The sequence below is a fragment of the Phasianus colchicus genome, chromosome Z, assembly GCF_987193195.1.
Source record: "Phasianus colchicus chromosome Z, bPhaCol1.hap1.1, whole genome shotgun sequence".
NCBI lineage: Eukaryota > Metazoa > Chordata > Aves > Galliformes > Phasianidae > Phasianus > Phasianus colchicus.
This window is the reverse complement of record NC_143476.1, coordinates 34658433-34682448: the sequence shown is the minus strand read 5'-3', so window position 1 is coordinate 34682448 and position 24016 is coordinate 34658433. Positions and strand designations below refer to the sequence as shown.

The 24016-nt window shown below is 52.7% G+C and overlaps 2 protein-coding genes across 3 annotated transcripts; both read left to right on the top strand.

Moving 5' to 3' along the window:
- Nucleotides 1-3065: 3065 nt before the first annotated feature.
- Nucleotides 3066-8867, top strand: LOC149912843 (uncharacterized). Its single transcript, XM_090131173.1, has 11 exons — nucleotides 3066-4539; nucleotides 4954-5015; nucleotides 5172-5325; nucleotides 5596-5852; nucleotides 5968-6053; nucleotides 6503-6594; nucleotides 6921-7029; nucleotides 7269-7365; nucleotides 7515-7652; nucleotides 8107-8285; nucleotides 8590-8867. The coding sequence occupies exons 1-11, from the start codon at nucleotides 4455-4457 to the stop codon at nucleotides 8789-8791; spliced, it is 1461 nt and encodes a 486-aa protein (XP_089987299.1). The 5' UTR covers nucleotides 3066-4454; the 3' UTR covers nucleotides 8792-8867.
- Nucleotides 8868-12960: 4093 nt separating this feature from the next.
- Nucleotides 12961-19281, top strand: LOC149912842 (uncharacterized). Of its 2 annotated transcripts, XM_090131171.1 has the most exons (11): nucleotides 12963-14953; nucleotides 15368-15429; nucleotides 15586-15739; nucleotides 16010-16266; nucleotides 16382-16467; nucleotides 16917-17008; nucleotides 17335-17443; nucleotides 17683-17779; nucleotides 17929-18066; nucleotides 18521-18699; nucleotides 19004-19281. In XM_090131171.1, the coding sequence occupies exons 1-11, from the start codon at nucleotides 14869-14871 to the stop codon at nucleotides 19203-19205; spliced, it is 1461 nt and encodes a 486-aa protein (XP_089987297.1). In that variant the 5' UTR covers nucleotides 12963-14868; the 3' UTR covers nucleotides 19206-19281. The 2 variants fall into 2 exon arrangements, with proteins under 2 accessions (XP_089987296.1, XP_089987297.1); XM_090131170.1 differs by having other exon boundaries at nucleotides 12961-14953; nucleotides 15368-15739.
- The last annotated feature ends 4735 nt before the right edge of the window (nucleotides 19282-24016 follow it).

The following is a 24016-nucleotide window of genomic DNA, read 5'->3' as shown; positions in this document are numbered from 1 at the left end:
CTGAGGCTTTACCATCTCGGCCTCCAACACAGTCAATTCTTGAGAGCCCTCAGTCACTCCAGCAATATGGACTGATTCTGTCCCTTCATGACTCGAGGGCATCAGAGTGCACTGGGCACTGGTGTCCACCAGTGCCTTATATTTCTGTGGTTCTGATGTGCCAATAAACTCTATTATCCCTTTCCCCACCTCTGACTGAGGGCAGGGCCCCTCTATTCATTACCCGTGGTAACTGGAGCAACTGGTGATGGATCTGTTCTGTAATTCTCTCACCCGTGCTCGTAGTACAGGAGTAGCTTGGTCATGCCACTTCCTCATGTCTTCTCCATGGTCACGTAGGTAACACCACAAGGCCATTCGTGATGTAGAATTCCTTACTGGAGCCGGAAAGCGTTTGCCTTTAATCGCTGAGATTTTTATGGTGCACATGAGAAGGAGGATTCATCATCTTTAATTAGTTGGATTCTCATGAGTTTGATCAGCTCCTTCGCTAGCCTCTTTTGATTATCCTGATCTTCATCAAGAGTTTCTGATGCTACTACAGGTTTGCCATGATTAATCAATAGAGACATTTGCTCTCGTGCTTCATTCAGTTGGTCTGTTACTTGTGAGATGACGGAAATGGAAGCGTGAGTTGGGGGTAGCTGTTGTTCATAGTTTTGGAGCGTAAGAATCCACTCAAAAACTAAGGGTCTTTTCTGCTGTCCTCGTTTCTGTCAAACGTTGCTGCTAGTGTACCGGCGTATCTTTCTGGTGCTGTTGTTGTGAGTTTCCACCATATATCAGGCGTCATCCTCACTCTCAGGGTCGTGGTCTTGGCATGGATGGTTAGGAACAAAATTAGGGTCATACAACATTTCCACCACGGCTGTTTCCCTCAAATACTGGATACCTGGATTTTCAACTGTATCCCACTTTTTCATCACACGCTTCAAGCCTTTCCTTCAAAGCTACTAACACTCGTTCCCAGAGGGCAGCATCCCCATCCAAACATCTACTGATCCCTCTCTCAGTAGTTGGATCTCTGGCAATGCTTCCTAGTTTTGGCAAGCTTCATTACCATCTAGAGACAAGCTACTGGCCCCGCTGTCCCAATAGCAAAGCAACCAGGAAGCCAGGAGAGTTTTGTTTGGGCACTGTGTAAACTCCTTTCCTGAGCCTTGGATTTCAGTCATCTTCAAAGGTCGACGAGTAGTAATAGAGACTTTCTCTTCATCATTCTCTTCTCCATCTCTCTTAATTTTTTCTTTTGCCTACCGTGGTGATGGTGGTTCTGAGGAGGGCCCCTCGCCTGGATCTTCCTCTACCTCCTCCTCCGCTTCTTCTTTTTTCCGCTCTAGATGCGAGGACGCTCGTTTCCATTTCTTGCCTTCCATAGGGGCAACTGACATTGTTACTGGTGTCTCCTGTGATTGATCAGATTTGACTTGGACATCTTCCCCTTTGGCTTGAACCTCAGCTCGGAAACTCTCTCTCTCCAGAATAGTATTACATAGGGCATGGTAAGCACAAGCCAGGCCCCAGATAAGTTGTACCTTCCTAGATCTACAGAAGCCGCACGTCCCTGGCTCAAACACTGGGCTTGGTTTCTTGGGATCCCACAGGTGTTCAAGAGTGAAATCCCATGACATTGCGGCTCCCCATGCTTCTAAGATTTTTCCTAAACCTCTCCATATTCCCTGCCAGTCAGCATTCTCTGGTTTTGGAGGAGTCTCCTTCCACATAACACGAATGGATAGTAATATATTCAGGGAGATTGATAACATGCACACGAGTATGCCCACAAAAATGAGCATTAACTCAGCATTTGAAAAACGTGTGACAAACGGAGAAGAAAGCCTGGAAACCGGTCTGAACATTGTGTTGTCTGTAAAATTAGCTATTCCATCTGGGATGTAGTTGTTTGTAGGTATTCCATTTGGAATGTAAGTGTCAAAATCCAAATCATACCACATTGCATACAAGTACCATGCAAGTATCTCCATCAGTGCCCTTATTTGGTTATATATGAACACAATTCCACAACAAGAAATCATGACATTGATAATTGGCCAATAAGTTGTGAGGAACGTACTGGTTTTTAATCCCTTAGACAGCGCCCCCTCGATAAAGAGCGGGTTCATCACTGGTAGCTACTAGAAAGGGGTTAATGAATGGAGGCTGATGAGAGGAGGAAAAAAAATGAAAAAGCACCGCCCAGACTAAGCAGTGCTCAAAGTTGACAAATATCCCAGAATACTGGCAGTCCACCTGGGCTTTCAAGGTCAAGTTTTTCAGCACAGAAACCTGAACTGCTGATAAAAGTTCCCTAACGAAGCTCTCCGAGAGCGGAGAGACAGATTCGTTCTAAAAGCTAAAAAGCAGCTAATGCCCTCGTTCTCCACCAAAAACTGTCACAGAGTTAACTAGATCAATCTATGGCCATGACAGGGGGGCAGCAGGGCTCTGCCCCCTCTCTCCCACCCTCTCCCCCCCGGCCCTGGCTCCACACAATGGGAAGGAAAAGGGAAAAGGGAAAAGGGATAGGGAGATGGGAGATGGGAGCTGGGCTCAAGGAAGCAAAAAAAAAACAGCAGCAACAATCTATGGAGGTAAACTTATTTTACTAACTATGATATTGGAATGCAAGATAACACAATGTAATACAACCTAATTGAAACTGAGACGAATAAATCAAATAAAATAGGAGAGACAGAGGATTCCTGAGACCGAGTCAAACTTGAAAAGCTTGGAACAGCTGGGAAGGCACCCTCCAGCACCCACTGCAAGGCAGTAAGAGACTGCCCAACCAGGAAGGGCCAGATCCCATGACTTCCATGCCGTACAGTGACAGGCACCCGGAACTGGAGCATTAACACTTTGACTCCCAGTGCACTACATGGTGTTATGATGTGGAATACTGAAAACCACAAATCACAAAACCATGACACCTTCACAGCCACCCTCACTCCAACTAGAGGTGGGGAGATACTGGGCTCGTTCACCGACGTAGCAGAAACTGCTTTCTGTGTTTTAAGTCATACTGAACACGCTCTGAATTTGTCACCACCACCGGATTGGGATTGGATATTTTTAAGAACATAAAATCGGGGTCAACTGGCAGAAAGTGAAGCACTCTCCACTTCTAGATGCTCTTTGCATTTTACTCAATTTGGTGTTACACAGTGTGCCAGGACACAGAATATCCTTGTGCCCTGCATGCTGCACCTGGAGTACTGTGTCCAGTTTTAGGCCCTCACTGCAAGAAAGATACTGAGGCCCTGGAGCAGGTTCAGGGAAGGGCAACAAAGCTGGTGAGAGGTCTGGAGCACAGGCCTTACGAAGTGTGGCTGAAGGAGCTGGGATTGTTCAGTCTGGAGAAGAGGAGGCTCAGAGGAGACCTTACAGCTCTCCATAACCACCTAAAGGAGGTTGTGGTGAGCTGGGGTTCGGCCTCTTCTCTTGTGTAACTGGTGATAGAACTAGAGGGAATGGCTTCAAGCTGAGCCAGGGGAGATTTAGGCTGGACATTAGGAAATACTACTTTTCTGAAGGAGTGGTCAGGCATTGGAATGGGCTGCCTAGGGAGGTGGTGGAGTCACTGACCCTGGAGGTGTTCAAGGAACGTTTGGATTTTGTGTTGAGGGATACGGTTTAGTGAGAACAATTGGTGATAGGTGGATGATTGGACTGGATGATCTTGTAGGTCTTTTCCAACCTTGGTGATTCTGTGATTCTGTGAGAGGAGATAAACCATAGGAAGCCAGCTACTCTGGGCTAGATGGCAGTCGTTTCTGCGTGCAATAACAAGGCTTCACATCCTTCAACTGAAAGGCATACAGAAAGATGGCAAGAGACTGCATCTGTGACACATTCTCCCCTTTCACATGAACGTGCAGTAGCAATGAAGTTCCTTGTTTCTAGCTCAGTAATAGACTGCAGTGATTGTTCTGTTTACGGCCAGCAGATAGTGTTTTCCTGACAGACAAAATCCCTAGCAGCTGCTAACAAAGTTTAGCAAGTTACACACAGAAAAATCACGTAGGTTGCTCCAAAAGTAACACCTCCTATTTATTTCCACGCACGCAGCAGATGCGAAGAGCAGGAGAACACTGTGCAGGGCGGAAGCGCCAGCGCAGCACCCTCGGGGGCCTCGCTGGGCTCCCCCGTCCATGCTGGGCCAGGAGGCGGGGGGCCTGTGAGGTGGGCGGGTCCCCCAGCCCTCTGTGACACGTCACGGCGTCACAATGGGGCTCAGCTCTGAGTCCCTGTCCCCAGCGTCCCCCGGCCACATTTCCCAGCGAGGCCTGGGAGGTGCCAGGGCTGTTCTTGCCAGCGCTGCTCTGCTCCGCTGGAGCTGCTCTGCCGGCAGGAGAAGGCCAGGGGAACCTGTGAGAGAGAGTGAGACGCTGCTTGCCAGGGGGCAAGGAGCAGGAGCAAGGGAGTGAGCGCCGCTTCTCCAACTGCTGCACAGCATGGCGGCTGACGTGTTCTCTTACCTGCTCTTCGAACCCTTGGATCCCAAGGAGCTTAACTTACTGAAGGACCTCACCACCTCGGGTAAGGCTTGGGGGCCATTGAGGCAGCGCTGTGCTCACGAAGACGGAGGGGAGACGAGGTGTGGAAAGCTGAGGGCTGGGCAGCTGGAGGCCTGGTGTCTGCGAGGAGAGCCCTGCCGGGTGGTGCCCACCGGCTCAGGGATTGCTTTGGCAGCCCAGGCCCGCTGCCGGTGCCAGGACCCCCTTCCCCAGAGCGCATCCCTTCCCTCTCCAGACCGGCCCCAGGCGCAGTGCGCGCTTCCCGCTCGCTGGGCACGGTCAAGAGCTGTGCTGGAAGCTACAGCAGCACGAGTGCTCGTTGAGGGCAAGGGAGAGCTTGGTCGCATCCCGCTCTCTCCTCTGCTGGGGGAAGGGGTTTCAGAATGGTTGGGCGTTGCCAACTCCGAGAGTGATGGGTCCTTCTTTTGCTTTCCAGAGATCTGCCAAGTGTGGTGGGCCACATCCAAGTACATTCGGGAAGAGCTGCTGGAGAAGAGGGTGAGCCTTACCTCCTGCTCGGAGCCCAGCTTGCCCTTTGCACCTGAGCAGCGGGCAGGCCACACAACACCATGCGCAGGGCCAGCAGGTCATCCAGCACCTTTCCCACCTCTGCCCAGCGCTGCCATGTCTCCCTCTTCTTGTTTGACCTTTCAGGCGGTGGATATTGGAATTGGGAGCTTTGCAGTTGTGCCAGCTCATGCCACTGCCGGACAGGATGGGGTTCTGGATGTGGACAGACCCGTCTTCCAGCTGAACCACCACATCCAGAAATTTTACAATCTCAAGGAGCCAAAGACCAAAATTCCTCGTAAGAAGAATTTTGCTTTGCTTTGCACAGCCTCAGCATTTTGCTGTGCTGAAATCCCTGTGACGACCTGGCAAGAGCAAAGTCTCTTGCAACCTGGAGAGTGCAGGCGGAGGGTGCACACAGAGAGTCCCAGCACCCTGCCCCTGCCCCGGGCATCAGCCTGATCTGCCCAGCTCTCCCCAGCTCATAGCTGCATGCTGGGAGCTGGTGGCAAAGCTCACCTGCCTTTCCTGCAGGGAGTGACGTGGTTGGTCTGTGTTTGTTTTGCAGCTGAGATATTCGAGTATCCGTTGGACTTCCAGGAGATTGCTGAAAGCATTTACTTCCGCGTGCCAATCGTACAGCAGTGCATCCATGAGACCCTGCTCTTCTTTGCTGAGGCCCTCCGAGGAAAGAAGGAAGTTGACTTCTTCTTCAACAGACTTGGCATTCTCTCTCTGAGAGGGCAGGAGGTCATCATGAATTTCTTTGATGACTGCGTACTGCAGGTGGATGCGACGGGCAACATGCTGCCTGCTCTTCTTGGGGTGAGCTTGCACGCCTCCGGGGCTCCCTGCAGCGCTCTCAAGTGAGGTTTGCCACTCTTGGGAGCAACAGACACGTGTCTGTGGCCTCTGCTCACTTGTGTCTATCCCGACGCAGGACTCTGAGATGCTGAATATGATTGCGTTTAGAGGCAAAAACAACTTTACTCGATGCAGTGAGGACGGCTGCTTCGTACTGCCTAGGTGAGCGCAAGCACTCCTGCAGCAGCCAGCCGGCCAAGGGAGCAGCTGCTCAGCTCACGCTTTGGGGCAGCTTCTTGCTGAGGCCTCTCTCCTGGCCAGGTTGTTAGGCAGGAGCAGCCCTTCTCTGGAGAGTTCCCGTCCGGCCCGTGGCTCGGTCCACCGGGACAGAGCAGTCCAATGGGCCAGTGCGTGGGCCGCGGGCCCTGAGTGAGAGAGGTGGGAGGAGGGTGTGGGGACAGCGAGGAGGGTCCCCCTGTTCAGGGCTGGCCCGAAGGCGACAGAAGCTCGGGGACAGAAGTTGCTGGAGACTGGAGGGCCCCTCAGCTCCCACAGAGAGTCCTCCAAGGGCTCGGCACTGGCTCCCAAAGAGCCCTGCCAGCAGGTTCTCTGTGTCAGGCACTGAGGAAGCTTGGTGCCCTTTTAGCCCACTGGTGTCTTCTTGTTTCCAGAATTGAAGTTGAGGGCTCGAAGACACGCCAAGATACGACTTTCGTCAAGCCCCGGAGACAGTCGCAGCCATGGGGCGAGGGTGCCCGAAAAGGTATGTGAATGTGCCTGAAGTGGATGAGGAAACCTCTTCTCTGCTGGGGAACTTACCCCCAGCCAGTAAGCCCTGGAGTTTCTGAGCACCTCCCTGTGTGTCCCTGCTGCTGGGAGAGGGGTGAGAGAGAGCAGGATGGGCTCAGGAGGAATGCAGATCTGGGCTGAGTCCAGTGTCCAGCAGGGGCAAAGAGCCCCTGAAATAGTGGCTCTGTTCCTGGGATGGCAATGAGTGTGGATGAGCGGGGCCAAGCAGCTCTGCCACTGCTGCTTTCCTGCACGGTCACAAAGACGATGATGTGATGTTCTCTTGCTTCCCACGTGCAGTGAGCGTGTATGATCCGGTGATGCTGGCTCGGCGCAGGGCATCACAAGTTGTGATGTCAGAGAAAAAACGCAAGGAGCAGGAGGAGAAACAGCGAAGGGTTAAGTTCAGGTGAGCCTCCTGGAGAAGAGCAGTGGCAGGCGGTGGGGGACACACCATGCTCTGGCTTGTTGTGTCAGGGAGGTGTTTTCCTCAGCCGTGGTGCCCTTGCCAAAAGGCCCTGGAAATGGCAAGGTGACTACAGCCACAGTCGCTTGTGCTCCTGGAGCAGAGCTGTGGGCTGCGAGCCCAGCGGTGAGAAACTGCTTCAGCCTGTGCTCCCACCAGCTCAGCCGGCTGTCTCTCTTTAGGTTCCTGGCAGAACTTGAACGGACATATGCTGAAGTGCTAAAGAAGGCTGCAACTCAGGCAAAGCCCGCTGCCGATGCCCAGCACACCTCCAGAGTGGTACGCCAGAGGCGTTGATCCGCCACCCTTGAATCCTCCTGGGGCTCCAGAGGAGGGCAGGCATGGCAGCAGCAGCTGGCCTCCCAGGGATCCCTGCCCAAGCCCCAGGAGTCTGACGCTGCCAATGGTTGTGTTTCCCTGGCCTGCAGGCAGCACGCTTGAAGCACGCTCAGACTGAGGCAAGACGGCTCCAGGTGCTGATGGCCTCCAAGCGCAAGGAGGTGGAAGCTGAATTCCGCAGCGAGTACGAGCAGTGCACGCAGAGGCAGAGCACAGAGAGGAGCCAGGTACAGTGTGCACTGACCGCCCTCAGGGAAAGGACAGTTCCCCCTGCTCCTCTCCTCGGGAGGGGAGCAGCTCAGGGCTCCTGGACATGGCAGCGTTGCTGTGGCCACCTGGCAAGGAAGCATCTTCTGTCTGCCCACTGCCCTGCAAATTGCCGTGCGAGTGGAGCTGCAGCAAAGAGCACAGGGCAAAGGCAGCAGCTGGCTGGGCATGGGCATGTGAAGACTAAACCAAGCCTGCGTGAGGCACCTGCCTCAGCTGAGGCACTGGGGCCCGCGCAAACACCTCCGGGTAGAGAAGCCGGTGCCAGCCCTTGGCTTCAGGGAGTGAGGGCACAGTCTGTGTTGCAGAGAGAGCCCTCTGCTCCTCAGTGCCATTTCCTGCACGACCACATCCTGAAGGGCAGCCCTAGCTCCTTGCAACTGTTGTTTAGGACAATCTCTTTTGCCTTTGCAGAACCCCTTCCACCGCCTGCTGGAGGGTGACCCTCGTCCTGCCTACATCGTGAGACGGGAGTACGACCGGCAGCTGGGAGAGAGGCTGAAGGGGAAGGACAGGTGCCAAAGCCCTGCAGGGCAGACAGCACCAGAGGGGTGGCAGAACAAGCCACAGCTCCCGGGGACATCACGGGAACAGTAAGTGTGTGCCGGCTCCTGCAGAGGCCCGGGAGGAGCAGCGTCAGCAGGCCCTGAGCCCCACACCTGTTGTGCGGGCTTCCCTGCGCTGCGGGGCTGGGCCTCCTCCTGCCCACCTTTCCCCGGGCTGGTGGGCACTCTCGGTGCAGATGGGCCTGGGCACGAGGGCCCCTGGGCATCACACAGAGCGGGGTGTGTCCTGGGCAGCACATCCCCAGACTGCAGGCCCGAGAGAAGCCCTGCAGCGTTTCTGTCCCTCCTTCCCCAGCCCAGAGCTGAGTGTCTTTCTTCTTGGTTCCCACAGGAAAGGAGAGAAGACGAGGCTCTTGGACCGCCGTGGGAAGGCCCAGGGCCTGCCAACCCTGTCAGGAAGCCGCCAGGCGGCTTCCAGCTGCAGCGGCCGTAGCCATCACGGCCTACACCAAAACGCTGCTTCTGGCGCCAGCAACTGCACCCAGGCGCGCTCAGGCAGAACCTCCCACCGCTGCACACTGCCATCTTTGTAGGGGAGAGTTGGGGGAGAGCTGTTTTTCCAAAAATAACTTACCATCTTCAAGCAAATAAACAGAAATTTCCATCTTCTGTAGTGTCTGCCATCCATGATTGCTTTGTGCGCGCAAATTGCCTTGCTTCAGCAGTTACTTCAGAGTCTCAGCAGAGCGGCATTCTGCCCGGGGAAGGTTGCTATTCCCAGATAAGCGGGACATCTGAAGCCTAAAAGCAGAGCCTCAACATTGCACAGGCTGTGGGACTTACACTGAACCCTGCTAGGCTTGATAATGGAGGCCCTGTAACAAGTGATCACTAGGAACTAGTCAGCTGACAATGTTTTGTTCAAATGTTCTGAACCTGACCTACTTAGCACACAAACTTTTGGCCGGACAGCAGGTCCCAGTGGAACCCCACGGCCACCAAAGAGCCCCTGCAAGACCCCCATATTGGGTTCTTTCCGTTCAAGCAAGGATGAGATTTTAATACGTATAGCAGTTCTCAAAGCAGGTGGGCCCTTTCCGGAAATTCTGTGGACATTCACACACGTTGAATACACGTAATCTGTGTCCTTTACTTCCTGGAGATGCACATGAGGTGCAGCAATCCCCCACGCGTCTCGTGCCGTTAAGAAAGAACACCTGCTTCTTAATACCACCCAGGTCCAGTAACAGACCTGCCAAATACAGATTGCTGCCACCTGCTGCCCACTAGGAGGGCCGCTCTGCTCCCTGCATGGTCTCAGTCTGTGCTTTACAGGAGAGGAGGAGCCCTGCAACCTCCAGTGCTGCTCCCCAGGCCTTGCGAGCCACCTCTCCCGGCGGAGGCAGTTCACGCCCGAGAGCCCCAGGCTCTGCTGCCCATTCTATTCTCAGAGCTGTCCTGCATGCTTTCACGTGCCTTCCCTAGGGAATTTAAGTGTCAAAGACAACCCTGCAAGGCTGCCCTCAGCAGCGAAGCTGGGCCACGTCAGGGGAAGGCGTGGAGATCAGCCCATGGCAAATGGTTGGGCTGTGTTTCCACCCTTGGGACAGACGGTTCCAAGTATTCTGAACGCCCCTCCAGGTGAAAGCAAACTGTGGCCTACATTCTGTGGCCAAAGGAATGGAAAAGAAGGTGCTAGCAATGTCAGTGATGGCATACCATTTGGCTGCTTTTGACTCCAGTTCATACTGGAGTTCTCACATGTCCGGCACAGCAGCATTCAGTGGGGGTGTGACTTCATTCAGGCCACGGTAGTCCACCGTCAGCCTCCATTCTCCACTGGCTTTACGCACTGGCCATATTTTTTAACCCCCTACTGGGGTTGTCAAAAGGCAAGTGAGTTTTGCTGATCACTCCCTGACTCTCTAGTTGACGAATTAACTTACGAATGGGGAGCAAGGAATCCCTATTCGTGCGGTACTGTCGTCTGTGCACCGTTTTTGTGGGCAATTAGTACCTGCTGCTCTTCTACTCGTAGCAACCCCACAACAGACGAATCAGGCAAAACAGACAGCTGCTTAATGTTGTCTGTGTCTACAGCAGCTATTCCAAAGGCCCATCAATACCCTTCAGGATCCCTTCTGAGGTAATTGATACCAAGCGTACGTGGAGCCCCTTGGCCATTCACAATAGGATGTTTTTGCCAGTCTTTACCACTGAGGCTTTACCATCTCGGCCTCCAACACAGTCAATTCTTGAGAGCCCTCAGTCACTCCAGCAATATGGACTGATTCTGTCCCTTCATGACTCGAGGGCATCAGAGTGCACTGGGCACTGGTGTCCACCAGTGCCTTATATTTCTGTGGTTCTGATGTGCCAATAAACTCTATTATCCCTTTCCCCACCTCTGACTGAGGGCAGGGCCCCTCTATTCATTACCCGTGGTAACTGGAGCAACTGGTGATGGATCTGTTCTGTAATTCTCTCACCCGTGCTCGTAGTACAGGAGTAGCTTGGTCATGCCACTTCCTCATGTCTTCTCCATGGTCACGTAGGTAACACCACAAGGCCATTCGTGATGTAGAATTCCTTACTGGAGCCGGAAAGCGTTTGCCTTTAATCGCTGAGATTTTTATGGTGCACATGAGAAGGAGGATTCATCATCTTTAATTAGTTGGATTCTCATGAGTTTGATCAGCTCCTTCGCTAGCCTCTTTTGATTATCCTGATCTTCATCAAGAGTTTCTGATGCTACTACAGGTTTGCCATGATTAATCAATAGAGACATTTGCTCTCGTGCTTCATTCAGTTGGTCTGTTACTTGTGAGATGACGGAAATGGAAGCGTGAGTTGGGGGTAGCTGTTGTTCATAGTTTTGGAGCGTAAGAATCCACTCAAAAACTAAGGGTCTTTTCTGCTGTCCTCGTTTCTGTCAAACGTTGCTGCTAGTGTACCGGCGTATCTTTCTGGTGCTGTTGTTGTGAGTTTCCACCATATATCAGGCGTCATCCTCACTCTCAGGGTCGTGGTCTTGGCATGGATGGTTAGGAACAAAATTAGGGTCATACAACATTTCCACCACGGCTGTTTCCCTCAAATACTGGATACCTGGATTTTCAACTGTATCCCACTTTTTCATCACACGCTTCAAGCCTTTCCTTCAAAGCTACTAACACTCGTTCCCAGAGGGCAGCATCCCCATCCAAACATCTACTGATCCCTCTCTCAGTAGTTGGATCTCTGGCAATGCTTCCTAGTTTTGGCAAGCTTCATTACCATCTAGAGACAAGCTACTGGCCCCGCTGTCCCAATAGCAAAGCAACCAGGAAGCCAGGAGAGTTTTGTTTGGGCACTGTGTAAACTCCTTTCCTGAGCCTTGGATTTCAGTCATCTTCAAAGGTCGACGAGTAGTAATAGAGACTTTCTCTTCATCATTCTCTTCTCCATCTCTCTTAATTTTTTCTTTTGCCTACCGTGGTGATGGTGGTTCTGAGGAGGGCCCCTCGCCTGGATCTTCCTCTACCTCCTCCTCCGCTTCTTCTTTTTTCCGCTCTAGATGCGAGGACGCTCGTTTCCATTTCTTGCCTTCCATAGGGGCAACTGACATTGTTACTGGTGTCTCCTGTGATTGATCAGATTTGACTTGGACATCTTCCCCTTTGGCTTGAACCTCAGCTCGGAAACTCTCTCTCTCCAGAATAGTATTACATAGGGCATGGTAAGCACAAGCCAGGCCCCAGATAAGTTGTACCTTCCTAGATCTACAGAAGCCGCACGTCCCTGGCTCAAACACTGGGCTTGGTTTCTTGGGATCCCACAGGTGTTCAAGAGTGAAATCCCATGACATTGCGGCTCCCCATGCTTCTAAGATTTTTCCTAAACCTCTCCATATTCCCTGCCAGTCAGCATTCTCTGGTTTTGGAGGAGTCTCCTTCCACATAACACGAATGGATAGTAATATATTCAGGGAGATTGATAACATGCACACGAGTATGCCCACAAAAATGAGCATTAACTCAGCATTTGAAAAACGTGTGACAAACGGAGAAGAAAGCCTGGAAACCGGTCTGAACATTGTGTTGTCTGTAAAATTAGCTATTCCATCTGGGATGTAGTTGTTTGTAGGTATTCCATTTGGAATGTAAGTGTCAAAATCCAAATCATACCACATTGCATACAAGTACCATGCAAGTATCTCCATCAGTGCCCTTATTTGGTTATATATGAACACAATTCCACAACAAGAAATCATGACATTGATAATTGGCCAATAAGTTGTGAGGAACGTACTGGTTTTTAATCCCTTAGACAGCGCCCCCTCGATAAAGAGCGGGTTCATCACTGGTAGCTACTAGAAAGGGGTTAATGAATGGAGGCTGATGAGAGGAGGAAAAAAAATGAAAAAGCACCGCCCAGACTAAGCAGTGCTCAAAGTTGACAAATATCCCAGAATACTGGCAGTCCACCTGGGCTTTCAAGGTCAAGTTTTTCAGCACAGAAACCTGAACTGCTGATAAAAGTTCCCTAACGAAGCTCTCCGAGAGCGGAGAGACAGATTCGTTCTAAAAGCTAAAAAGCAGCTAATGCCCTCGTTCTCCACCAAAAACTGTCACAGAGTTAACTAGATCAATCTATGGCCATGACAGGGGGGCAGCAGGGCTCTGCCCCCTCTCTCCCACCCTCTCCCCCCCGGCCCTGGCTCCACACAATGGGAAGGAAAAGGGAAAAGGGAAAAGGGATAGGGAGATGGGAGATGGGAGCTGGGCTCAAGGAAGCAAAAAAAAAACAGCAGCAACAATCTATGGAGGTAAACTTATTTTACTAACTATGATATTGGAATGCAAGATAACACAATGTAATACAACCTAATTGAAACTGAGACGAATAAATCAAATAAAATAGGAGAGACAGAGGATTCCTGAGACCGAGTCAAACTTGAAAAGCTTGGAACAGCTGGGAAGGCACCCTCCAGCACCCACTGCAAGGCAGTAAGAGACTGCCCAACCAGGAAGGGCCAGATCCCATGACTTCCATGCCGTACAGTGACAGGCACCCGGAACTGGAGCATTAACACTTTGACTCCCAGTGCACTACATGGTGTTATGATGTGGAATACTGAAAACCACAAATCACAAAACCATGACACCTTCACAGCCACCCTCACTCCAACTAGAGGTGGGGAGATACTGGGCTCGTTCACCGACGTAGCAGAAACTGCTTTCTGTGTTTTAAGTCATACTGAACACGCTCTGAATTCGTCACCACCACCGGATTGGGATTGGATATTTTTAAGAACATAAAATCGGGGTCAACTGGCAGAAAGTGAAGCACTCTCCACTTCTAGATGCTCTTTGCATTTTACTCAATTTGGTGTTACACAGTGTGCCAGGACACAGAATATCCTTGTGCCCTGCATGCTGCACCTGGAGTACTGTGTCCAGTTTTAGGCCCTCACTGCAAGAAAGATACTGAGGCCCTGGAGCAGGTTCAGGGAAGGGCAACAAAGCTGGTGAGAGGTCTGGAGCACAGGCCTTACGAAGTGTGGCTGAAGGAGCTGGGATTGTTCAGTCTGGAGAAGAGGAGGCTCAGAGGAGACCTTACAGCTCTCCATAACCACCTAAAGGAGGTTGTGGTGAGCTGGGGGTCGGCCTCTTCTCTCATGTAACTGGTGATAGAACTAGAGGGAATGGCTTCAAGCTGAGCCAGGGGAGATTTAGGCTGGACATTAGGAAATACTACTTTTCTGAAGGAGTGGTCAGGCATTGGAATGGGCTGCCTAGGGAGGTGGTGGAGTCACTGACCCTGGAGGTGTTCAAGGAACGTTTGGATTTTGTGTTGAGGGATACGGTTTAGTGAGAACAATTGGTGATAGGTGGATGATTGGACTGGATGATCTTGTAGGTCTTTTCCAACCTTGGTGATTCTGTGATTCTGTGAGAGGAGATAAACCATAGGAAGCCAGCTACTCTGGGCTAGATGGCAGTCGTTTCTGCGTGCAATAACAAGGCTTCACATCCTTCAACTGAAAGGCATACAGAAAGATGGCAAGAGACTGCATCTGTGACACATTCTCCCCTTTCACATGAACGTGCAGTAGCAATGAAGTTCCTTGTTTCTAGCTCAGTAATAGACTGCAGTGATTGTTCTGTTTACGGCCAGCAGATAGTGTTTTCCTGACAGACAAAATCCCTAGCAGCTGCTAACAAAGTTTAGCAAGTTACACACAGAAAAATCACGTAGGTTGCTCCAAAAGTAACACCTCCTATTTATTTCCACGCACGCAGCAGATGCGAAGAGCAGAAGAACACTGTGCAGGGCGGAAGCGCCAGCGCAGCACCCTCGGGGGCCTCGCTGGGCTCCCCCGTCCATGCTGGGCCAAGAGGCGGGGGGCCTGTGAGGTGGGCGGGTCCCCCAGCCCTCTGTGACACGTCACGGCGTCACAATGGGGCTCAGCTCTGAGTCCCTGTCCCCAGCGTCCCCCGGCCACATTTCCCAGCGAGGCCTGGGAGGTGCCAGGGCTGTTCTTGCCAGCGCTGCTCTGCTCCGCTGGAGCTGCTCTGCCGGCAGGAGAAGGCCAGGGGAACCTGTGAGAGAGAGTGAGACGCTGCTTGCCAGGGGGCAAGGAGCAGGAGCAAGGGAGTGAGCGCCGCTTCTCCAACTGCTGCACAGCATGGCGGCTGACGTGTTCTCTTACCTGCTCTTCGAACCCTTGGATCCCAAGGAGCTTAACTTACTGAAGGACCTCACCACCTCGGGTAAGGCTTGGGGGCCATTGAGGCAGCGCTGTGCTCACGAAGACGGAGGGGAGACGAGGTGTGGAAAGCTGAGGGCTGGGCAGCTGGAGGCCTGGTGTCTGCGAGGAGAGCCCTGCCGGGTGGTGCCCGCCGGCTCAGGGATTGCTTTGGCAGCCCAGGCCCGCTGCCGGTGCCAGGACCCCCTTCCCCAGAGCGCATCCCTTCCCTCTCCAGACCGGCCCCAGGCGCAGTGCGCGCTTCCCGCTCGCTGGGCACGGTCAAGAGCTGTGCTGGAAGCTACAGCAGCACGAGTGCTCGTTGAGGGCAAGGGAGAGCTTGGTCGCATCCCGCTCTCTCCTCTGCTGGGGGAAGGGGTTTCAGAATGGTTGGGCGTTGCCAACTCCGAGAGTGATGGGTCCTTCTTTTGCTTTCCAGAGATCTGCCAAGTGTGGTGGGCCACATCCAAGTACATTCGGGAAGAGCTGCTGGAGAAGAGGGTGAGCCTTACCTCCTGCTCGGAGCCCAGCTTGCCCTTTGCACCTGAGCAGCGGGCAGGCCACACAACACCATGCCCAGGGCCAGCAGGTCATCCAGCACCTTTCCCACCTCTGCCCAGCGCTGCCATGTCTCCCTCTTCTTGTTTGACCTTTCAGGCGGTGGATATTGGAATTGGGAGCTTTGCAGTTGTGCCAGCTCATGCCACTGCCGGACAGGATGGGGTTCTGGATGTGGACAGACCCGTCTTCCAGCTGAACCACCACATCCAGAAATTTTACAATCTCAAGGAGCCAAAGACCAAAATTCCTCGTAAGAAGAATTTTGCTTTGCTTTGCACAGCCTCAGCATTTTGCTGTGCTGAAATCCCTGTGACGACCTGGCAAGAGCAAAGTCTCTTGCAACCTGGAGAGTGCAGGCGGAGGGTGCACACGGAGAGTCCCAGCACCCTGCCCCTGCCCCGGGCATCAGCCTGATCTGCCCAGCTCTCCCCAGCTCATAGCTGCATGCTGGGAGCTGGTGGCAAAGCTCACCTGCCTTTCCTGCAGGGAGTGACGTGGTTGGTCTGTGTTTGTTTTGCAGCTGAGATATTCGAGTATCCGTTGGACTTCCAGGAGATTGCTGAAAGCATTTACTTCCGCGTGCCAATCGTACAGCAGTGCATCCATGAGACCCTGCTCTTCTTTGCTGAGGCCCTCCGAGGAAAGAAGGAAGTTGACTTCTTCTTCAACAGACTTGGCATTCTCTCTCTGAGAGGGCAGGAGGTCATCATGAATTTCTTTGATGACTGCGTACTGCAGGTGGATGCGACGGGCAACATGCTGCCTGCTCTTCTTGGGGTGAGCTTGCACGCCTCCGGGGCTCCCTGCAGCGCTCTCAAGTGAGGTTTGCCACTCTTGGGAGCAACAGACACGTGTCTGTGGCCTCTGCTCACTTGTGTCTATCCCGACGCAGGACTCTGAGATGCTGAATATGATTGCGTTTAGAGGCAAAAACAACTTTACTCGATGCAGTGAGGACGGCTGCTTCGTACTGCCTAGGTGAGCGCAAGCACTCCTGCAGCAGCCAGCCGGCCAAGGGAGCAGCTGCTCAGCTCACGCTTTGGGGCAGCTTCTTGCTGAGGCCTCTCTCCTGGCCAGGTTGTTAGGCAGGAGCAGCCCTTCTCTGGAGAGTTCCCGTCCGGCCCGTGGCTCGGTCCACCGGGACAGGGCAGTCCAATGGGCCAGTGCGTGGGCCGCGGGCCCTGAGTGAGAGAGGTGGGAGGAGGGTGTGGGGACAGCGAGGAGGGTCCCCCTGTTCAGGGCTGGCCCGAAGGCGACAGAAGCTCGGGGACAGAAGTTGCTGGAGACTGGAGGGCCCCTCAGCTCCCACAGAGAGTCCTCCAAGGGCTCGGCACTGGCTCCCAAAGAGCCCTGCCAGCAGGTTCTCTGTGTCAGGCACTGAGGAAGCTTGGTGCCCTTTTAGCCCACTGGTGTCTTCTTGTTTCCAGAATTGAAGTTGAGGGCTCGAAGACACGCCAAGATACGACTTTCGTCAAGCCCCGGAGACAGTCGCAGCCATGGGGCGAGGGTGCCCGAAAAGGTATGTGAATGTGCCTGAAGTGGATGAGGAAACCTCTTCTCTGCTGGGGAACTTACCCCCAGCCAGTAAGCCCTGGAGTTTCTGAGCACCTCCCTGTGTGTCCCTGCTGCTGGGAGAGGGGTGAGAGAGAGCAGGATGGGCTCAGGAGGAATGCAGATCTGGGCTGAGTCCAGTGTCCAGCAGGGGCAAAGAGCCCCTGAAATAGTGGCTCTGTTCCTGGGATGGCAATGAGTGTGGATGAGCGGGGCCAAGCAGCTCTGCCACTGCTGCTTTCCTGCACGGTCACAAAGACGATGATGTGATGTTCTCTTGCTTCCCACGTGCAGTGAGCGTGTATGATCCGGTGATGCTGGCTCGGCGCAGGGCATCACAAGTTGTGATGTCAGAGAAAAAACGCAAGGAGCAGGAGGAGAAACAGCGAAGGGTTAAGTTCAGGTGAGCCTCCTGGAGAAGAGCAGTGGCAGGCGGTGGGGGACACACCATGCTCTGGCTTGTTGTGTCAGGGAGGTGTTTTCCTCAGCTGTGGTGCCCTTGCCAAAAGGCCCTGGAAATGGCAAGGTGACTACAGCCACAGTCGCTTGTGCTCCTGGAGCAGAGCTGTGGGCTGCGAGCCCAGCGGTGAGAAACTGCTTCAGCCTGTGCTCCCACCAGCTCAGCCGGCTGTCTCTCTTTAGGTTCCTGGCAGAACTTGAACGGACATATGCTGAAGTGCTAAAGAAGGCTGCAACTCAGGCAAAGCCCGCTGCCGATGCCCAGCACACCTCCAGAGTGGTACGCCAGAGGCGTTGGTCCGCCACCCTTGAATCCTCCTGGGGCTCCAGAGGAGGGCAGGCATGGCAGCAGCAGCTGGCCTCCCAGGGATCCCTGCCCAAGCCCCAGGAGTCTGACGCTGCCAATGGTTGTGTTTCCCTGGCCTGCAGGCAGCACGCTTGAAGCACGCTCAGACTGAGGCAAGACGGCTCCAGGTGCTGATGGCCTCCAAGCGCAAGGAGGTGGAAGCTGAATTCCGCAGCGAGTACGAGCAGTGCACGCAGAGGCAGAGCACAGAGAGGAGCCAGGTACAGTGTGCACTGACCGCCCTCAGGGAAAGGACAGTTCCCCCTGCTCCTCTCCTCGGGAGGGGAGCAGCTCAGGGCTCCTGGACATGGCAGCGTTGCTGTGGCCACCTGGCAAGGAAGCATCTTCTGTCTGCCCACTGCCCTGCAAATTGCCGTGCGAGTGGAGCTGCAGCAAAGAGCACAGGGCAAAGGCAGCAGCTGGCTGGGCATGGGCATGTGAAGACTAAACCAAGCCTGCGTGAGGCACCTGCCTCAGCTGAGGCACTGGGGCCCGCGCAAACACCTCCGGGTAGAGAAGCCGGTGCCAGCCCTTGGCTTCAGGGAGTGAGGGCACAGTCTGTGTTGCAGAGAGAGCCCTCTGCTCCTCAGTGCCATTTCCTGCACGACCACATCCTGAAGGGCAGCCCTAGCTCCTTGCAACTGTTGTTTAGGACAATCTCTTTTGCCTTTGCAGAACCCCTTCCACCGCCTGCTGGAGGGTGACCCTCGTCCTGCCTACATCGTGAGACGGGAGTACGACCGGCAGCTGGGAGAGAGGCTGAAGGGGAAGGACAGGTGCCAAAGCCCTGCAGGGCAGACAGCACCAGAGGGGTGGCAGAACAAGCCACAGCTCCCGGGGACATCACGGGAACAGTAAGTGTGTGCCGGCTCCTGCAGAGGCCCGGGAGGAGCAGCGTCAGCAGGCCCTGAGCCCCACACCTGTTGTGCGGGCTTCCCTGCGCTGCGGGGCTGGGCCTCCTCCTGCCCACCTTTCCCCCGGCTGGTGGGCACTCTCGGTGCAGATGGGCCTGGGCACGAGGGCCCCTGGGCATCACACAGAGCGGGGTGTGTCCTGGGCAGCACATCCCCAGACTGCAGGCCCGAGAGAAGCCCTGCAGCGTTTCTGTCCCTCCTTCCCCAGCCCAGAGCTGAGTGTCTTTCTTCTTGGTTCCCACAGGAAAGGAGAGAAGACGAGGCTCTTGGACCGCCGTGGGAAGGCCCAGGGCCTGCCAACCCTGTCAGGAAGCCGCCAGGCGGCTTCCAGCTGCAGCGGCCGTAGCCATCACGGCCTACACCAAAACGCTGCTTCTGGCGCCAGCAACTGCACCCAGGCGCGCTCAGGCAGAACCTCCCACCGCTGCACACTGCCATCTTTGTAGGGGAGAGTTGGGGGAGAGCTGTTTTTCCAAAAATAACTTACCATCTTCAAGCAAATAAACAGAAATTTCCATCTTCTGTAGTGTCTGCCATCCATGATTGCTTTGTGCGCGCAAATTGCCTTGCTTCAGCAGTTACTTCAGAGTCTCAGCAGAGCGGCATTCTGCCCGGGGAAGGTTGCTATTCCCAGATAAGCGGGACATCTGAAGCCTAAAAGCAGAGCCTCAACATTGCACAGGCTGTGGGACTTACACTGAACCCTGCTAGGCTTGATAATGGAGGCCCTGTAACAAGTGATCACTAGGAACTAGTCAGCTGACAATGTTTTGTTCAAATGTTCTGAACCTGACCTACTTAGCACACAAACTTTTGGCCGGACAGCAGGTCCCAGTGGAACCCCACGGCCACCAAAGAGCCCCTGCAAGACCCCCATATTGGGTTCTTTCCGTTCAAGCAAGGATGAGATTTTAATACGTATAGCAGTTCTCAAAGCAGGTGGGCCCTTTCCGGAAATTCTGTGGACATTCACACACGTTGAATACACGTAATCTGTGTCCTTTACTTCCTGGAGATGCACATGAGGTGCAGCAATCCCCCACGCGTCTCGTGCCGTTAAGAAAGAACACCTGCTTCTTAATACCACCCAGGTCCAGTAACAGACCTGCCAAATACAGATTGCTGCCACCTGCTGCCCACTAGGAGGGCCGCTCTGCTCCCTGCATGGTCTCAGTCTGTGCTTTACAGGAGAGGAGGAGCCCTGCAACCTCCAGTGCTGCTCCCCAGGCCTTGCGAGCCACCTCTCCCGGCGGAGGCAGTTCACGCCCGAGGGCCCCAGGCTCTGCTGCCCATTCTATTCTCAGAGCTGTCCTGCATGCTTTCACGTGCCTTCCCTAGGGAATTTAAGTGTCAAAGACAACCCTGCAAGGCTGCCCTCAGCAGCGAAGCTGGGCCACGTCAGGGGAAGGCGTGGAGATCAGCCCATGGCAAATGGTTGGGCTGTGTTTCCACCCTTGGGACAGACGGTTCCAAGTATTCTGAACGCCCCTCCAGGTGAAAGCAAACTGTGGCCTACATTCTGTGGCCAAAGGAATGGAAAAGAAGGTGCTAGCAATGTCAGTGATGGCATACCATTTGGCTGCTTTTGACTCCAGTTCATACTGGAGTTCTCACATGTCCGGCACAGCAGCATTCAGTGGGGGTGTGACTTCATTCAGGCCACGGTAGTCCACTGTCAGCCTCCATTCTCCACTGGCTTTACGCACTGGCCATATTTTTTAACCCCCTACTGGGGTTGTCAAAAGGCAAGTGAGTTTTGCTGATCACTCCCTGACTCTCTAGTTGACGAATTAACTTACGAATGGGGAGCAAGGAATCCCTATTCGTGCGGTACTGTCGTCTGTGCACCGTTTTTGTGGGCAATTAGTACCTGCTGCTCTTCTACTCGTAGCAACCCCACAACAGACGAATCAGGCAAAACAGACAGCTGCTTAATGTTGTCTGTGTCTACAGCAGCTATTCCAAAGGCCCATCAATACCCTTCAGGATCCCTTCTGAGGTAATTGATACCAAGCGTACGTGGAGCCCCTTGGCCATTCACAATAGGATGTTTTTGCCAGTCTTTACCACTGAGGCTTTACCATCTCGGCCTCCAACACAGTCAATTCTTGAGAGCCCTCAGTCACTCCAGCAATATGGACTGATTCTGTCCCTTCATGACTCGAGGGCATCAGAGTGCACTGGGCACTGGTGTCCACCAGTGCCTTATATTTCTGTGGTTCTGATGTGCCAATAAACTCTATTATCCCTTTCCCCACCTCTGACTGAGGGCAGGGCCCCTCTATTCATTACCCGTGGTAACTGGAGCAACTGGTGATGGATCTGTTCTGTAATTCTCTCACCCGTGCTCGTAGTACAGGAGTAGCTTGGTCATGCCACTTCCTCATGTCTTCTCCATGGTCACGTAGGTAACACCACAAGGCCATTCGTGATGTAGAATTCCTTACTGGAGCCGGAAAGCGTTTGCCTTTAATCGCTGAGATTTTTATGGTGCACATGAGAAGGAGGATTCATCATCTTTAATTAGTTGGATTCTCATGAGTTTGATCAGCTCCTTCGCTAGCCTCTTTTGATTATCCTGATCTTCATCAAGAGTTTCTGATGCTACTACAGGTTTGCCATGATTAATCAATAGAGACATTTGCTCTCGTGCTTCATTCAGTTGGTCTGTTACTTGTGAGATGACGGAAATGGAAGCGTGAGTTGGGGGTAGCTGTTGTTCATAGTTTTGGAGCGTAAGAATCCACTCAAAAACTAAGGGTCTTTTCTGCTGTCCTCGTTTCTGTCAAACGTTGCTGCTAGTGTACCGGCGTATCTTTCTGGTGCTGTTGTTGTGAGTTTCCACCATATATCAGGCGTCATCCTCACTCTCAGGGTCGTGGTCTTGGCATGGATGGTTAGGAACAAAATTAGGGTCATACAACATTTCCACCACGGCTGTTTCCCTCAAATACTGGATACCTGGATTTTCAACTGTATCCCACTTTTTCATCACACGTTTCAAGCCTTTCCTTCAAAGCTACTAACACTCGTTCCCAGAGGGCAGCATCCCCATCCAAACATCTACTGATCCCTCTCTCAGTAGTTGGATCTCTGGCAATGCTTCCTAGTTTTGGCAAGCTTCATTACCATCTAGAGACAAGCTACTGGCCCCGCTGTCCCAATAGCAAAGCAACCAGGAAGCCAGGAGAGTTTTGTTTGGGCACTGTGTAAACTCCTTTCCTGAGCCTTGGATTTCAGTCATCTTCAAAGGTCGACGAGTAGTAATAGAGACTTTCTCTTCATCATTCTCTTCTCCATCTCTCTTAATTTTTTCTTTTGCCTACCGTGGTGATGGTGGTTCTGAGGAGGGCCCCTCGCCTGGATCTTCCTCTACCTCCTCCTCCGCTTCTTCTTTTTTCCGCTCTAGATGCGAGGACGCTCGTTTCCATTTCTTGCCTTCCATAGAGGCAACTGACATTGTTACTGGTGTCTCCTGTGATTGATCAGATTTGACTTGGACATCTTCCCCTTTGGCTTGAACCTCAGCTCGGAAACTCTCTCTCTCCAGAATAGTATTACATAGGGCATGGTAAGCACAAGCCAGGCCCCAGATAAGTTGTACCTTCCTAGATCTACAGAAGCCGCACGTCCCTGGCTCAAACACTGGGCTTGGTTTCTTGGGATCCCACAGGTGTTCAAGAGTGAAATCCCATGACATTGCGGCTCCCCATGCTTCTAAGATTTTTCCTAAACCTCTCCATATTCCCTGCCAGTCAGCATTCTCTGGTTTTGGAGGAGTCTCCTTCCACATAACACGAATGGATAGTAATATATTCAGGGAGATTGATAACATGCACACGAGTATGCCCACAAAAATGAGCATTAACTCAGCATTTGAAAAACGTGTGACAAACGGAGAAGAAAGCCTGGAAACCGGTCTGAACATTGTGTTGTCTGTAAAATTAGCTATTCCATCTGGGATGTAGTTGTTTGTAGGTATTCCATTTGGAATGTAAGTGTCAAAATCCAAATCATACCACATTGCATACAAGTACCATGCAAGTATCTCCATCAGTGCCCTTATTTGGTTATATATGAACACAATTCCACAACAAGAAATCATGACATTGATAATTGGCCAATAAGTTGTGAGGAACGTACTGGTTTTTAATCCCTTAGACAGCGCCCCCTCGATAAAGAGCGGGTTCATCACTGGTAGCTACTAGAAAGGGGTTAATGAATGGAGGCTGATGAGAGGAGGAAAAAAAATGAAAAAGCACCGCCCAGACTAAGCAGTGCTCAAAGTTGACAAATATCCCAGAATACTGGCAGTCCACCTGGGCTTTCAAGGTCAAGTTTTTCAGCACAGAAACCTGAACTGCTGATAAAAGTTCCCTAACGAAGCTCTCCGAGAGCGGAGAGACAGATTCGTTCTAAAAGCTAAAAAGCAGCTAATGCCCTCGTTCTCCACCAAAAACTGTCACAGAGTTAACTAGATCAATCTATGGCCATGACAGGGGGGCAGCAGGCCTCTGCCCCCTCTCTCCCACCCTCTCCCCCCCGGCCCTGGCTCCACACAATGGGAAGGAAAAGGGAAAAGGGAAAAGGGATAGGGAGATGGGAGATGGGAGCTGGGCTCAAGGAAGCAAAAAAACCAGCAGCAACAATCTATGGAGGTAAACTTATTTTACTAACTATGATATTGGAATGCAAGATAACACAATGTAATACAACCTAATTGAAACTGAGACGAATAAATCAAATAAAATAGGAGAGACAGAGGATTCCTGAGACCGAGTCAAACTTGAAAAGCTTGGAACAGCTGGGAAGGCACCCTCCAGCACCCACTGCAAGGCAGTAAGAGACTGCCCAACCAGGAAGGGCCAGATCCCATGACTTCCATGCCGTACAGTGACAGGCACCCGGAACTGGAGCATTAACACTTTGACTCCCAGTGCACTACATGGTGTTATGATGTGGAATACTGAAAACCACAAATCACAAAACCATGACACCTTCACAGCCACCCTCACTCCAACTAGAGGTGGGGAGATACTGGGCTCGTTCACCGACGTAGCAGAAACTGCTTTCTGTGTTTTAAGTCATACTGAACACGCTCTGAATTCGTCACCACCACCGGATTGGGATTGGATATTTTTAAGAACATAAAATCGGGGTCAACTGGCAGAAAGTGAAGCACTCTCCACTTCTAGATGCTCTTTGCATTTTACTCAATTTGGTGTTACACAGTGTGCCAGGACACAGAATATTCTTA